The sequence below is a fragment of the Thermobia domestica genome, chromosome 1 (assembly GCF_964235325.1).
Source record: "Thermobia domestica chromosome 1, izTheDome1.hap1.1, whole genome shotgun sequence".
In the NCBI taxonomy this organism is placed as follows: domain Eukaryota; kingdom Metazoa; phylum Arthropoda; class Insecta; order Zygentoma; family Lepismatidae; genus Thermobia; species Thermobia domestica.
In genome coordinates, this window is record NC_137454.1 from 325,476,949 (window position 1) to 325,494,462 (window position 17,514).

At 36.5% G+C, this 17,514-nt stretch overlaps 1 protein-coding gene across 6 annotated transcripts in view; it reads right to left on the bottom strand.

Moving 5' to 3' along the window:
- The window catches only part of ss (aryl hydrocarbon receptor spineless), a 424,929-nt gene that overhangs the window by 87,948 nt on the left and 319,467 nt on the right, over positions 1-17,514 (bottom strand). For all 6 annotated transcript variants that reach the window (XM_081729337.1, XM_081729356.1, XM_081729307.1 and 3 more), the window contains one exon: positions 12,166-12,255. In XM_081729337.1, coding sequence (XP_081585463.1) covers positions 12,166-12,255 — 90 coding nt within the window. The remainder of the gene's footprint in view (positions 1-12,165; positions 12,256-17,514) is intronic.

Sequence of the window (17,514 nt, forward strand, 5' to 3'; positions counted from 1 at the left end):
GATTGACAGCTCAGCTCGAGAGGACGACTGAGGAGTGCGGTGTTGCCATGTGCTTCTCGCGCAAGGGTAGAATCGTCTGCTTCGTCGTTGAGGGTGAGAGGGGATGAGTGAAAGTTTGGCAATGTGCAGTGGTTATCATAGAGACGCGACAGTATCTGAGCCTAAGGTTGGTTGACATGCTGTCTTCTGCTCGCTCCCCGTGGCCTTGTGCAAAGCTGTCAGAAATCATCGTTCACCGGCCAGGGTATAGTTCGAATTATATGAGCTTTCTACATACAAACTATTACTAACGACAAATGAGGACATTGTAGTTTAGTGGTTAGAGAGTTGGATTCACATCCACGTGATCCCAGATTCGATTCCCGGCCGGTGCTTCCCAATTTCTGGCGTCCACCCAGCGTTGTGAGGCAAACTGGGGAGTCACGTGAATAAAAGACGAAGGCCATTAGGTCTAGAAAACTCCTGATAAGCCTGTTAGAGACAGGGTAACGCAGCGCGCTGATCACGTGTTTGTCGCTAGATTGGATGTAGTTCAGCCGGTCGCTAACAGATGGCATTGGAGCGGCTCAGGTTCACAAAAGAGGCTGTTACGCAAAGTGGTTTTGTTCTGTTTTTATTACAAACGATAATACTCTATTGTTGGAAAAGTCATCACTAAAACTTGGATTTCTATATTATGTAATATTCTTATCTTTGCATGTCTTAACATTTTTCTAATAATATATGAACACAATATAGAGTCCTGTGATCACGAAACTACATACATACATACAGGGTGCGAATTGGCGGGGGGGATGCCAGGGATTTCCCCCCCTGACAAAAATCTTTCCCACCCTGGAGAAGGAAAATTTTATCCCTGGCAGGGATAACTTTTTCCCCCTCTGGAGTATTTTTAAGTGGACATAAAGATAAGTAGGTCTACTTTGCGTAGCTAACATAAATATTACTTGAGTGAAAATTTATGAAAGATCTCACATCTCAACTGTTTTGTACTTGTTAGTATATATATATATATATATATATATATATATATATATATATATATATATATATATATATACAGGGGCGGATCCAGGATATGATCAAGGGAGGGGCTAAACCATATTTTGCCGTTTTATCCAGTGTAAAGCAGGATTGAAGTCCATTTTATCCAGTGTATACCCGAGCGTCAAGGGGGGGGCTATAGCCCCTATAGCCCCCCCTTAGATCCGCCACTGTATATATATATATATATATATATATATATATATATATATATATATATATATATATATATATGTATGTATTGTGCTACAAATGCATTCGAGCGAAATTTAGGTTTAGGTCATATTTGGACCCTAAATGATGCAGAAGCATATTTTTGGTGATATTTTAGGCAAGTTTCACCCTTGTTCAGAAATATATTTGCCAGGTTAGCAACAAGCAGAGAACCATTGAAGTTTATATGGTCAGCGAAGTCCTATGGTCAATGCTTCAAAGATTCAGGATGGGGTAACTGTAAACTTGTAACTTGTTAATAAATTGCAATTCGTAGGAATTTTATTAAATATTTATTTATTTATTGTGGGTCATTCTCTCATATTTTAGGTTATTCATAGCTATTTCGTCATTTTTAGGGCATAAATTCAAAGCTTTTTGGTCATAGACATCGGAGCCTTAGTCATCATACATTTGTGCTAATCCTTCTGGTTGTGTTTAATAGCAATAGTTTGTGGGTGAATACACTCCTAACTACTGGGGTTATAGTGTCTCCCTTATATTCATTCGGATACGATGGTCATATTAAGGATTACGCGCCTTAAATTCAACTAAATAACTCTTAACCAGGGTATTGATTCTTAGCGTCATTGTTTCTGATTTCCATGATACTTTTAAATTGCATGTAGTTTTCCAATTGCCTTACAATGTTCACCAGTGTCCCGGGTTCGATTTCCGGTAAGAGAGGATTGAAATTTGAACGCATTACGTTGGTTCGAATTCCACCTTAAACTCTAGATTCACGTCTTGTATAGCATCGGCGTTGAAAACGGACGTTAAGCTGTAATCCAACCAGTCAACAGGCGATCGAACCTAGAACCACACATAGAGGAAGTACACGCCATGCAATAACTACCTGGCTTGACGAGATTACAATATAGCGATACCTACTGTTTATTTTTTAAGGCTAATAAAGAACAAATCTCTTCTATCGAGCTGAGATTGGAAAGTTTATTTTTTTCTCCACTTGGTTTTAGTAGAATGCAATGTGAAATATCACCGCTGGCCGGAAATTATTTGGCCCAATTAAGCCGCATTTTGGAGTAACTTTGAAGAATCTAAGCAATGGCTAATTCCCTTTTAAGGTGGTGGGAAGTATTGTTTTCCTCTTTCCTAGACGCTGTTCCTTAGAATCCGGTCACGAAACACTCATCTTTCAACGGTTGCGTGCAAAGTGTTCACAAAAAATCCGGAGCCACTGTGCTTCGCCAAGTTTTGACTGGGCCCGTAAGTTGAGAAAAGGAAAAGCACTTTGCAATAAGATATTGGAAACTCTTTGTTTCTTTAGAGAACAGAACACATTCGCTTTTTCTTGGTGTTTATTATATACATCGCTTATACCATTCGTTGGGGACGGTAAAAATGTGCTTAACTTTAACGCACCGTAATTTGGTTAGCTTTTTTTCTGTTCTCTGCTTGAAGTGAGAGAGGTCATATTGCTCAAACACCGCTTTATAAATGAACGTTTGACTAACGACTTCGGCGGGGAACGAGAGAGGAAAGACCATGCTTTTTCAAAAACAAGGAAAAAAGAACAATATGTGGCACTTTTATGACTTCGAAGAGTTATTTTAAGTGTTTACGTCTGTGTATTGATTGGCATTGATCATACACGAAGAAACTAGAAAGTGACAGTTAAAGATGAAGAGTTTGTTTTATCGACAGTTCCTACTATTTGTAACTTTATTTATTTATTTATTTACAGTAGTTTGATTTGATTGATTTAAACTTCCAGAGACACCCAATCCGCTTCTAACTCACAAACTGAGAACGAGGATGTGTGACTATGTGCAACAGCGAGCCGGAACGTGAGTCCGAGCGAGCTCAAATCCCAATGTAGGTAAATGAGTGTGAAGTCGAGCTAGTGTGAACCTCATTCAGAATAGCGAGTCTAAGCTCGAGCGAATGTGAGTTTGAGCTAACGCGAGCCTGACGAGGATAGCGAGTCTGAGTTAGCGTGAAACCTCATTGAGGAAAGCGAGTCTGAACTCAAGCGTATTTGAGCTTGAGCTAACGCGAGCACCATGAGGATAGCGAGTCTGAGCTAGCGTGAAACCTCATTGAGGGTAGCGAGTCTGAACTCGAGTAAATGTGAGTTTGAGCTAACGCGAGTCTGAGTTCGAGCAAATGTGAGTTTAAGCTAACGCGAGCCCCACGAGGATAGTGAGTCTGAGTTAGCGTGAGTCTCATTAAGAATAACGAGTCAGAGTATAAGCGAGTTCGAGTCTGAGCTAGCGTGAATCTCATTGAGGGAAGCGAGTTCAAGCTCGAGCGTATACGAGTCTGAGTTAACGTGAGCCTCATTGAAGATAACGAGCCCGAGCGAGTGTGAGTCTGAGCACTTAGTTTAAAAACCGCTGGGGAATTAAGAAAATGTTTCAATGGATTTTAGTACTCCTTGTCAACGAGGGAGCAAAATATACTGAAAATATTTTAAGTATATTAGTATATATATCTTGAAAGTGCTTGATTTGAGTGTATTAGAAAAAAAAAATTAAAGTATGTTTTAAGTTAGTGTAGGATTACTGTTAAAGTTTATTAGCTGTAATTAGAGATAAGTTTCGCTATTTTAGCTAGATTCTGTGTTTCATTTAGCTACTTTCTGAAGGGATCTGTTGTGTGCAGTGGTCCTTACCAAGAGGCGCATCCATGGGGGGTCTACCGGTCTGACCCCCCCCCAAAAAAAACTTTCTAAGTCAACATACTTACATTTGTACACTTCCTCAATAGAACGTTACTTGTTTAACAGGGAAATGATTGATGTAGCATGAAAATTTGATCTCACACTTGATCTGTACTCTTTCTCTTACAAAAACAACCTAGTTCTATCAGTTTTTTCTGAAAATATAGGTGGAAGTATTTTACAATTACTTATCGCCTTTTCTGGTGTAGAATAATACCCTGTCATAGACGTAATGGCTTGTAGATTGGACTCCTCCCTCAAAGCTTGGACTCTCCCAATAAAAATTTCTAGGTGCGCGTCTGTTCTTACCTATACCCAAATCACATAACAACAGTGAGAAAGTTCAAGTAATTTGTAGCTTTTATTTTGTATCTTCAGGGTAAAAAAAACTACATTTTTTTATCTATTTTTTGTAACATCTTAAAGTAATGTTTGCAGAAAGTATCATTGCACATAACACGATCGTTGTCTGGTCAGTCCCACGACAACAATGACACTATTTCCATCTTTTTCTTTATCTAATTCTAACAATCCAGAGAATCTTTGTCCGTTATTACCTTCTTCACAAAGACCATGAGAAGCTATTTGAATACGGCTTTCAATAGTATCATCACCTACTTACAAGTTTTGTTGTAGTAGAAACAGTTGAACTTCATGTCATTGTTAAAAAGAAAAAGAAGAAGAAAGTATTTATAGTTCTATTGTTAATAATGTAGATACTTGTGGGACACGATGCGACAACTTTCAGCTAATGACTTGCTTACAATTATAGTATGCTTCTAAACAGTTTTGTCGTCTTGCAGTACCTTATTTTTTAAAAAAATATGAAAAGCGTTTATTTGTAACAAGTGAAATGAACTTTAAATGTTTCTTTTCTCGTTCACGTTGTCTGTTTACCTCCACGGTACATTTGTAATATCAACGGGAATGTTTAGAACTAAAACATATTGTTTAAAATAGACTAAACCTATTATTAACACAGGAAGAAACACCTACGTACATCTATGAAGATAATTGTCTGACACGAGAAAAAATATAAATAAAAACATTTAGAAACAACATAATGCCGAAAACACAGGGTGTATCACAAGGGACTTTACAACTTTGAAAACTCATATTTATTTATTTATTTATCTTACAGACATAGTTTTGGTGTCATTTTATAGCAAAATACATCGTTTTTTTTTTTTTTTTAATCTTATACTAAAGAGGTTCAATGCTTTCATTGGTGATGCTGCACACATCCCATCTGAAGTCGATTTCTTGCCAAAAATTCCTTACGAGCAATTCTATTAATTTTTGCACCATTTGTAATTTGTATTAGTGTTGCCACACTTGGTACAATTGTACCAAATTCAGCCCTTTTTGTCATTCATCGGCCCGTTGGTACCACGCTGGCATTTTCAGCCCCTTTTGTGAAAAAGTTGGTAGAATTCTACCCAATTCAGCACCATTTAACAAATACTTGTCACTGTGCATTGGTCTCTTAAAAAAAAAAAAAAAAAAAAAAAATGTTGTTGAACGTTCATTCTGTGACGTTGCACTGCATAACGCTACGAATTTTGTGTGGAAAATTCGTAATATTTTATTATAACGCACTGGTTACACACGAACTCGGAGATGATTCATTTGTTCCTCTTTTCATATATGGCCTCGTTATATATATTTTCATATATGGCCATAATACCAAATGGTTTTGGTTTATTGGTCACTGAAATAGAGGCGCGTTTGGTTTCCTTACAATACGTAAAGAAGATAACTGTTTTCCCTTTTAATATGTGACCTCTGTTATACTTCCTACGTGCGAGAAAAGTTTCATCTACTTCCACGGTTGTTCGGGGTCCTCCTATTTAAATATTTTTAAAAAGAGCACTTTCATGATTTGGACTCTTGGAAGAGGGGGGCGAGCGTTCTAGAACTTAACCTTGACCTATTTCGTCTTATGAAGCCATGTATTATACTGGTGAAAAATAATGAATTCAGCTCTTTTTGTTTCAATTTGGTACTATTTTTCAGCCCACTCCAGAGCTAGGACTGTGGCAACACTGATTTTTATGGTTTGAGATGCAACCGTTTTCTCAACAAACGCCAAACTGTCATGTGTGGGACGCCCGTCGAGAAGCATGCCGATTTGATTTCGTAGGATGTTCACACAGCTTTGTCTCAGTTACTCTACAATCTCTTCAGACATACGGCGACGACCTGAAAAGTTTGTTGTGTCTTACCGAACATCCAGTTTCAATAAAACACTTATGCCACTGATAAATAGTAGGCCTACTGGAAGGATCTTTACCATATTTCGTACGAAAATTGCGTTGCACAGTTGTCGCAGACTTGGATTCTTCAAACCAAAACACACAGCTAGCACATTCTGGACCAGTTAAGGCAGCCATCTTTGTTCCAATTGCCGCTAGCGCTTGCGGTGGCTTGTTTCTGAACTAGTGTACTACGTGAGTCAAAACATGATGTATTTTGCTACAAAACGACACCAAAACCATGTCTAAAAGATAAATTAATAAATCAATATGAGTTTTCAAAGTTGTAAAGTCCTTTTTGATACAACCTCTATATAACATTAAAAATGATTTATTGTGTAGCTATTTAATCTTGATTCTGTTATTACGTTTAACAGCTTATCTTAATTCAGGTAATTTCTTTAATTAACAGTAAAAACTGCATATTCCCACCGGGAATCAAAGTCACGTACTCCAAATCTTAAAAAATACTTTAATCACATTGTTTCATAGTACTTTTTAAATGTTACTATGAAGATAAACTCGTATTATCTTGACTTATTTTCAAATTTACAGGGAAACAACGAATTCACATTAATCAAAATACTTTCACTGGGTGGATTGACATGAGCATCTATTCTTAAGAAAAAAATCTACGCGGGATACACGAGTTTGATTCCCAGTGTGGGTACAAATGTAGTCCGAATCAAACATTAAGCTGTAGATTCATGTCTCATATCTGTAACTTCAGTGCTGAAGTGGATGCAGATAGTGGACTATCTTGTGCTGTCGACGCGTTGCAACTTTCAAAGACTACGTCTTGAAATCAATTCTTCATCAGGGTTCCTACTGATCTCGAGAAATTTCCTTGACTTTTCCTGGCTTTTGGCAGGAAATTCCCTGACTTTCATAACAGATGTCGGATGACATAAAATAAGGAATAAATAACGCTGAATAATTATGCCTATGAGAATATTTATTCTATAGAGACAAACCCATAGTAATAAAAAAAAAAAACAGTAAAAACAAAATAGGTATTATAATGGTTGGCTAAGCTGAAATTGATGTACAATTAAAGCTAGAAAAAATATATTTTATAAAATTTCCCTGACTTTTCCTGATTTCCAGTTTTTTCCCTGAGCTTCCCTGATCTGCACCATTTTCCCTGACTTCCCTGGTCAGTAGGAGCCCTGTTCTTAGACTTGGACGATGAACTGAATAAAAAATAAGATATCTTACAAAAAAAAGTGCTGACCTACTTACTGACTACTAGTTTGTACATGCCAGGAAATTATGCATAGCATTTTTAATATTATCTTTCTATTCTGCAATATCTTGGAAGAAAGTGAAAAACAGTGACTGGGCTAATGATTTTTTTAAAAAAGGAAAAGGCATAACTGACATATGGGTGACGTTAGCTGAAGAGAAAAGAACCTTAAATCTAAAGAAATTTCTGTTTGTTAATGTAAATTAAAAGGACGGTTAAGGGAGGGGAAGCTGACATACTTGTCCATTTTACGAATCAAAATATAAAAGAAAGTAAAGGTTTCCCCATTTCGGATCAGGGGCGGATCCAGGAAGCGATCACCCCCCCCCAAAAAAAAAAGAGTAAACTTTCTTAAATTATATATATAAATAAAACCCATCCCAAAGTTTGGAGCCCTTAAAAGTAGCAGTATCGCAACTAACCGCCACCCCAGAAGTCGGTCCTGAATCCGCTCCTGTTTCGGATACACCATGAAGGCCCAAGAACTGTGTGCAGAGATAAAGGTTTTCTTGACATCGGCAACTCCTTTACTACCCAAGATTGCCCCAGACATCCATTTTGAAGAGACCAGGTGAACCTCAGAACTGTATTGGAACAAGGATAGAATAAGAAAATTTTGCACCCATCCCACCTAGAATCGAATCCGGGCCTCCCAGTTGGCAGACAGACGCTTTATCGATAATGCTATTGCGGCTCTGAATCAAAATATCCATTTAATTAGTTTTCCATTTTCCTTCTTCAATTCAGGATGTGATTTCGGGAGGGCAGAGGGACAATTGCACTCTTGTATTTCAGAAATTCATATACTATGTAATCAATTGTATACTATACAACAGGCGCAACCCCAAAAATGTTTGTTAGGAGAGGTCCAAGCTTCGGGTGAAGGAGTCCGATACTACAAGCCACTACATCTATATAGTATTGAAGGTATTATTCTGCACTCGGAAAGACGATAAGTAATTGTAAAATACTTCTACCTATATTTTCATTTAAAAAATTATGGAACTAAATTATTTTTACAAAAGAAAGAGTCCAGATGAAGTGCAAGACCAATTTTCATGCTACAACAATTATTTCTCTGTTAAACAAGTGTAGTTTTATTGGGAAAATGTGCAAATGTATGTTAAGTTACGAAGTTTTTTTTTTCGGTGAACCTCTCGTGGGTGCAATCTTCCTATACTAATAAAAAAAAAAACCGTGAAACTCATATGTCGGTAAAGAATCATTCCCAAGCAAAATCTCAAATGATATTGCTGCTTTAACTATGTGGAAATATGTGAGAAAAGATATGCTATACGAAGTGAATTGTACAGCTGTAGTATTCAATGATATTTATTGTATAAACAAGATATAGGTCTACTGTACACTATGGACAAAGTATTACATTTCAAACAGAGAAACTTATGTATTTATACTTCATTTTACTTTTTTTTTTTTAAAAAAAAATGTATCTCACAGTAGAAATTATTTATAACAGGCTCCATTTTTTCTAAAAGTTTACTTTTTTTTTACAATTTTTTTTGATGCAAAGCAAACTTTAAAGGTAAAAGAAAAGAGATATATAATCTGATATGCTTCATAATAGTTAGAGGAAATATTGCTTTTTATTTTCCTTTCCAGAGCATATATATATATATATAAACCATATTTCTTTTCCAAGACGTTGGTTACAAATAATGCCGGCAACTCTTTGTATTGGAGCACCCAAGCATTGTCAGAGCAAAAATTTGTGACGAAAGTAGTATAATTCCTGCCTTTATTTTTCTTTTTTAATTTCTTTCCTACTTCATTTCTCTTTTTTCCGTATCCATCCTCACCCTCCTATGTTTTATATTTCCCCCAACTTTTTTTGCTGCTTTTTTTCTTTCCACTTGTGTGTACGTTTGCCCTTTCATTTGACGGCTATCAGTAATGATTGATGATCCGCCACTGGAATTGTCGCTGAGTTCTCTGAAAATTACTTTACGAAGTCTCTGAATGACATCGATCAAGCGGTTTCTCTCTACTCTTCATATAGGTCTTCAGCTTTCTATATGTGAAGCTCATCTCCACACATACTCATGCATCTACTACGTAGGTATGTATATGCAGCCGTAATACTGCTAAAAATCATGAAAATACAAAGCAAAGCAAGAATAACGATAAATAGTTATACCGTATACTGTACATGCAAGTCAAACTTTTTTCTTTACGTTTTTTTTTTCTCTTTTTACTTTTTTTGAAGGAGCGAATTATACCACTGAGTTGCTTCTACTGTTCGACATTCATGTCTGTTTATGTTACGAAACTTGGAGTGGCGGTAATGATGTAGGATCATCAAAATCTGTTATTAAGTGCATGGTATCTTAGTATTATGTGCATTATTGTACATAGGAATTTCTTGCACTTTCCATGGTTATTAACTTTGACTTTAATTTGGGCTTAAATGTATTGTTGCTTACGTTACCAACGATCCTGTGATACGTTGTAGACTAATCGCTGATTATCTGTTGAAAATCCAAATTATCCTATTATTACATGGGTTATTATACCGTGCATAGGAATTTCTTGGACTTTCAATTGTTGCTAACTTCTACTGTGTCGTGGCCTTTACATGGGTTGTTTCTGTCATTACCATGGGATGATAGTTGTTCAGTTATTAACGGTTCTGTGATATTGTTGTAGGCTCAACGCTGATTTCTTGTTGAGAATGCAAACTATCCTAGTGTTGTATGGATTATGGTAGGTACATAGGAATTTCATGCACTATCCATTGTTGCTAATTTTCACTGTGTAACAGCCTTTTAATGTATTGTTTCTATCGTTGCCATGGCAACGAGAATTGGTCAGTTATCAATGATTCTGTGGATGACATACAATTCACACCTCGGATACTGACATGCAGGGACGTAAATAAGGGCCCCGGAGACGGGGTCCTCAGGCCATTAGGGGACCCCCAAATCGAGAAGTGGGACGTAGAGAAGGGGCCCCGCTCCACGGTGTCTGCGGGAGGGCCCCCAAGCCTTTAGTTACGCCACTGCTGACATGTTCCGCGTGTTTTAAAGGTGAGAGCAGGGACGCCCGCAGAATTTTTCCAAGGAGGAGGAGGAAGGAAGATCGACAAATTGCGAAGCATAATTCTTCATGTAAAACTTATTTTTTCACTTTGCATAACTTTATTACAATTAATAGTAAAAACTATAGTACTATAGTATTTAACACTGGTTTTTTCTGATTATTAAATACCATAATACAAAAATATATTAAATATTATAATGTGTGCTTAAGCAAATCAGTTTGAACATCTGTTTCGAAGACTTCGAAAATCCACGAGAGGATAATTGCCTTCCCTTGTTGCTCTATGCGGATGTCCATAGGAGACGGATTTCACTAACTCAACCTTGGAGGATTTCAATCCCAGTTAATAGGAACAATATTAATAAACCTCAAAGAAAACGCATATCTGGTTCATCAAAATCTTTTTTAATAAAAAAAACTTGTTTTTTTAAACATTGATAAAAAAAAAATAAAGTTGGTATCACTCCTTATTCTCGAGTTTGACTCCAAGTAAAATACCCACTCGAAGGAGTCCAAGAACGATAATATGTTTCATGAAAGTTGGAGATTTTTAAGGTATTCATGTACGTGCAAAGTAGAACGAAAATCTATTAAAAGAAGTAAGAATAACCAAGACTAAAGATGTACCACATTGACTTGATACGTAGTCTTCCGTTCCAAGCGCTTCTATAGACTGAACTAATTCCACTCCCTTTGGCGTAGACGGCTGCAAGGCTTTCTCGCTTAGCAACAACTGAATCCTTATTGGCTCAACGCGTGGGTGTGTCGAGTGTGAAGCTTTAGGTCGCATTTTTGCCACGGCTCAAGACATTTTGGCAGCACCCATAGTAGCATGTCTCCCCCCATTAATGTGTTTTAACTGAAGTATTCCTCCGAATAACGCTGTATGGTACATTTCAGTGAAAACTAGAAAAACGAAGGAAACTGTTGATTGATTGTTGTATATTTAATGGGAATGTCGTCGAAGAAAATTGTAGTATGCTTCCATATACAGCAATGCTCTGCTTAGAATTTGCGAGCATATAGTGCCGTATCTTAAACAATGGTGAAACGAGTACTCAACCAAGTCCTGTAGAGCATGATTCCACTGGTTAACTTAGAAGAGTACAAAATGCGTCATATATATACTAGCATTAGTCGGGGGAATGCTTCAATTTCCCGCTTCGTTCTCACTAGAAGTTTGTGCTTATCGCAGTAACATAGTTTTTAAAATTTGACGGAAACTGGAAAATTTTGAACCTTTAGTCTAACTTGATCCCAAATCGAAGATGGGGGGGCGCGGTGGCTCAGTGGTAGAGCGTTCACCTCTGGTGCTTGGGGTCCCGGGTTCGATCCCAGCCCCCGCCAAGTGAACTTTGTGGTGGACAAACACCGTGCTCGTGGGTTTTCTCGGGGTTCTCCCGTTTCCTCCCACTTTCTTCATTCCACCATTTCACTCATCTCTCATTATCACCGTCTCCTTTAGCCTAACCGGCATAACCGTGGGACGTAAAACTTAAAGATTTCATTTCCAAATCGAAGTTAATAAGAAATCGCTCCATTAATGGATACAAATAATTTTGAACATTAAATTATGATTTTTAACACTTTTATGAATATTGAATTGAGAAGAAATTTAATCTCGAAAGAAATGTATGTAGAAAAGTAATTTTAAAAAAAACACTTACCTGATGGAAGCCAAGGTAACTTTCTATACTGTGAGTGGCGAAAAATACTTCACCCTCGCAGGTAAGGATGAGAAGAAAGCCATTAAGAGCCTGAAAAGTTAAGAAAAAATGTTTAGTTAATACTTAATAGATAAAAAAAGTTTTAATTATAAGTTATTTGTCAGAATAAATTTTATATTTAATCAGAGAAGCAGAGGGGGAAAGGGTGTCAAAATTATACGAAGTAATGTATTTAACAAAATGATACACGAATTTCAATTAATTATATGTAAGCAATAGCAAATATCATAACTTTAAGAGAAAGTGGCAAACTCAAAATCATTAACATTTCAGTATGGCGTATTGTAGATTGGCAATTGTCCGTGTAGCTAATTCAGTCATTTTGTGGCTAAATCTGGACATTTTCATATGCTAATTAGCTAGAAAAAATGTTATTTACTCATTAGTTATATATAATTTTGTCTAAGTCTACGTCCTTAATTGTCAACTTCTATCCATTCGTTCTTAGCAGTAGTTGAATCTGTTTACCATCAAAATTCTTACCAAAAATAACAAAGGACGCATCTATTTTTCTAATCCTTCTGTTTCCAGCAGTACATATTTTGTCATATCGGAGTACGCATCATACATGTATCACTCTCAGCTATAAGGCATGCTCTCAAGGCAAATCGAAATACCGAAAACTCTTGTATATATATATACTATAAACAGGAAATAAACTTCAATTTCTCGTCAGACAATCTACAAATGAAGTGGATTCTCAAAATGGCGAATCTCTCCCCTTAAGCGTACTAGTTAGGGCAGGGGGATGACAATGAAGTTGGGAGGGCTGAAACGGAAGGAGGGAGATGAAATAACGAATCTCTCTTTCTCTCCTTTTCTCTTCTTCTGAATCTCTTTCATCTCCGCACAGGCGCACTGGAGACTCCTTTGACATTGGTGAGACGCATGACAATACGCCAACATGCGTTGAGAATGTTTTATACTTTAAAAAGAAGGATGCAAGCGGTTCTCATTTTAAGTGATATGCATTTACAACTATATGCATTCTCTTTCCATAACTAACTCCATAGCAGAACAAATCCAGAAGTTCATCGCCACAGAAAAAATATCTAATCTGGTTTACTATTACTGACTTCTGCTAGATTCTGTTTTATATTATCTTCGTCTCAAGCTAGCCAAAGGTCATTTTTCTCTCATCTTCGCAATTAAGTTTTCATACTTCATACATATTTGCAATATGAGATCTGTTACAATCGTTACAAAGTAAACTGTAACCCAGTGTTAGTCAACCTTTTCTTCTCGCGTATCCCTAGACACAGTTCGCCATCCAATTGTGTACTCCTGAAGCTGTTTAAAAGAAACTAAGTCGAAATTAACTTATTGAACGTAATATGCATGTTCTGTTGATTAAAAAAGGGGGACAAACAGAGACCAGAAAATAAAGGACAATCAATGTGCCAAAAAATAAAAGCATGGTAAATTCCAAAACATATGAGAGACATCCAAATCTACTGAGGGGAGATTTCCCCTTATCCCTCCTGATAATTCCCACACTGAGTACAATGTAAAAAATTCAAAAAAACTAAAAGTAACTTTAGAACTAACCTGTTAATAAGATGACTGAGCTTGTTTCTGGGACGCCAATTGAAAAGAAAAAAATCTCTAAATATGATAATTGAATAAATATTGGAAATATGCTTATTTTAGAATTATGTACCTCCGGTTGAATAGCACTGCTATAACCCCCATTCGTGGACAATATGGTTGACTACGAAACAAGAGATGAGGGTGTCTCGTCTCGGAAAGTGTCACTTGCCTGTTTCTGTCGGAAAAGCTGTGTTGTCTCGTTTCCTAAGCATCTCTGTTGACTAAGTGGCTAACGCGCATGCTTCTGTGCGCGTAGATTTTTTAAAAAAACAATACATTTGTCAAAAATAAGACTTTAAAAACAGATTTATGTCAAGGTGTCATATTAGTATGCTGTATTACAAAGAAAATATACTGTCGTCTTACTTTCATAGAAAGAAAAAAGAAAAGAAAAAGTAAAACAAGTGCCTCGGTATTGAAGAATGTACTTATAGACGTAAGAAAAAGTCATTGAAACCATTGTATTGGTTAGAAAATCGAACACGGAAAATCAGAAAGAAAAAATTAAAAAAATGGTACTGAAGAATTACACAAATCCAGAATAAACAGATATGTGTAACAAAGATGATGGCGTCAAAACCCGCTCTCCCCCTCTCCTCTACACGCAGAACTTAAAATCAAGTCCTGTACGCAGTGCTGGAACTATTCTCTTCGTTATTATATTATAGACACATTATTTTGGTCTCCTCAAGGGGGGCACTCTCAGAGCTCCGGGGGGGGGACAGTGCCCCCCAAAATCATGTCTGAAAGAAACACTGTAGGCCTATACATACAAACACCTGACATTATATGAAATTGGAGATTTAACTCTCCCGTGACGAACTTCTTAGTACACCACTGCTTATGCGAATCGTGTTTCACAATTTGAGGTGGTGGAGGTGTTAAAGTCGGTTCCCACACACCACGTGGTTTGCAAGGCCGTTATCACCATAACTAAACACACACGTAAACGAAACTCGGGATATTTTGTCAACGACAAAGGAAATGAGAAACAACGTTAACTGCCAATTTCACTGGTCGTTTAGAATGGACTAATATGTTGTCGGAAGGAAAAATTGCAAAGGAACTTGGCCATGTAAAACAGAACGAAATAAATAGACAAAATTAAAGAAAGGAGGAAAAAACCTTGTAAATAGATAAAACAACTTCCATAGAATAAATTGGGAAAGCAGTTCTTATCTTCGATTTGACAAGGCTCATTATTATAGCCATGTTCAAACTAGCATTCACATGTTAGTTTTAAGTAACAGTATGGTAAAATGTATATACTTAACAATTAAATGAATTAAGCAACGAAATCCAGCATTTTTTTTTTTTTTTTTGGTAGACAGAATACTGTAATATATTATATTTAAAAACTCCATAAACTGCAAAGACAGTCATTTGATATATTTCCAACGGTTATACTTTTATGGAGTGATTGAATTCAGGGATGCATTCGCAGTACAATTTTCACTTCTACGTATTGAAAGTCTTTTCCTTGGGAAATCTAAAATCACCACTGTTTTTATATGTTTTATGAAACTTTTTCAATGTCTTAATGTCTATTTTTTTTGAATAATGCATCATAGAAGTATAATAATTACATACCCTGAGTAAACTTAATTGAAGGGAGATTGGACTTAATGCATAAAAGACGACGTATACTACAATGGAAAATGAATGAATCTGTAAAGAGTTCATGATACTACTTTCTTCAGAAATAAAAGAAAGAAAATAATCTCAGAAGTTCTGACGAAAAAAAACAAAAAAAACTCAAGTTTGTTATTTCAGTCTCGAGTTCTTTGTCTATCTTTTTACTTACGAGAAGAGGAAATTTGTCTATTTGGAGTACTAAAAAAAGCAGCATTACGCTTCTATCTGTCTTAAGACAGACTTTACATTCTGCAATTTTGACAAATTTGTTCTAAAATGGCAAAAATGTTCGATTTCCACGTGTAGGGGTAGGATGTAGGGAGATATATTTCTTAATACATGCATAGCGGGTAAGAAAGGAAAAGGTGTATATTCCTTCCCTCTTACCCTTCTTAGTAGTGAGGCGCACTGAGATTTTTTAAAAGAAGGAAAAGAATATTAAATTTGGTTTGTCTTCCACTATATAGGTAGAAAAGTGAAGAACTACCATCAGACCCAGCACGTGGAAGTTCTTCCTTAGGGGGGGAGGGGGGTTGGCATTAAACTAGAAGATTGTGAATGCTCCCCTCCACCCAAACTTACCAGGTACGGCGAGTTCCAAGGAAGACGGGAATCTTCAGAGCAGTTATTGATTTTTTGTCCAGTAGTGGTGACGTGTTCTAGGTTTTCCCCCCTTTGTACCACTTCACCTCGTCTTCCCCTATATGTGCTCAGGTAGTTTCCTGCTTTCCCAAACCCCTCCTCTCTTCTCCCCGCGGGGGCCTTTAGCTGAAGAGATCAGTATCCGATAAACTCGGCGAAAAGTTGGCTGGGAGAAAGAAAGTATAAGGGGTTTAAAAGATCAATAATTTGTATCCCAGTACATAAATTATCAGGATAAAGTATCGGCTTTATGCACGTCCTAAAATCTACAATCTATATCTGCAATCTACACGCTATAACGGTCTTTATGAAAGTTGTTCGCGCATTATTGCTACCATTTGTCACCATGTGCTTTATCCGTGCAGCGTCATTTTCTATAATATTCGTCAAATCAAAAAAAGAAATGGAAGAGGATGGGGAACAAGGAATCAGACTCAAAGGGGTCAAGGGTTTATGTAACATTTCGTATTTAATCTTAATGATCTTTAAAGATAATTACAGTATAATATAATCGTCCTATAATTCCAATCTCATATTTTTCCTTGGCTCTTGCTTGCCAGCAGTATATTGTTTGTCCCATAGTTACAATCTCATATTTATCCTTGGCTCTTGGTTGCAAGCAGTATACAATTTTGTCCTATAGTTCCAATCTATATTTATCCTATTTATCCTTGGCTCTTTGTTGCAAGCAGTATATTGTTTGTCCCATAGTTACAATCTCATATTTATCCTTGGCTCTTGGTTACAAACAATATACAATTTTGTCCTATAGTTCCAATCTATATTTATCCTATTTATCCTTGGCTCTGTTGCAAGCAGTATATTGTTTGTCCCATAGTTACAATCTCATATTTATCCTTGGCTCTTGGTTGCAAGCAGTATACAATTTTGTCCTATAGTTTCAATCTATATTTATCCTATTTATCCTTAGCTCTTTGTTGCAAGCAGTATATTGTTTGTCCCATAGTTACTATCTCATATTTATCCTTGGCTCTTGGTTACAAACAGTATACAGTTCTACAGTTCCATACCCAAATTTACTCTTAACTCTTAGTTGCAAGAAGTATATTGTTTTGTTCTACAGTTCCAATCTCATATTTAGCCTTAGTTCTTGGTTACATACAGCATACAATTATTCTGCAGTTTCATTCCCAAATTTATTCTTGGCTCTTGGTTGCAAGTAGCGTATTGCTTTGTGTTGCTCTTGGTTACAAACAGTATGAAATTGTCTTACAGTTCCATTCCCAAATTTATTCTTGGCTCTTGGTTACAAGCAGTATATTGTTTTATTCTTTAGTTCCAATCCCATATTTATCCTTGATTTTTGGTTATATACAGCATACAATTATTTTGCAGTTTCATTCCCAAATTTATCCTTGGCTCTTGGTTACAAGCAGTATATTGTTTTGCTATACAATTCTA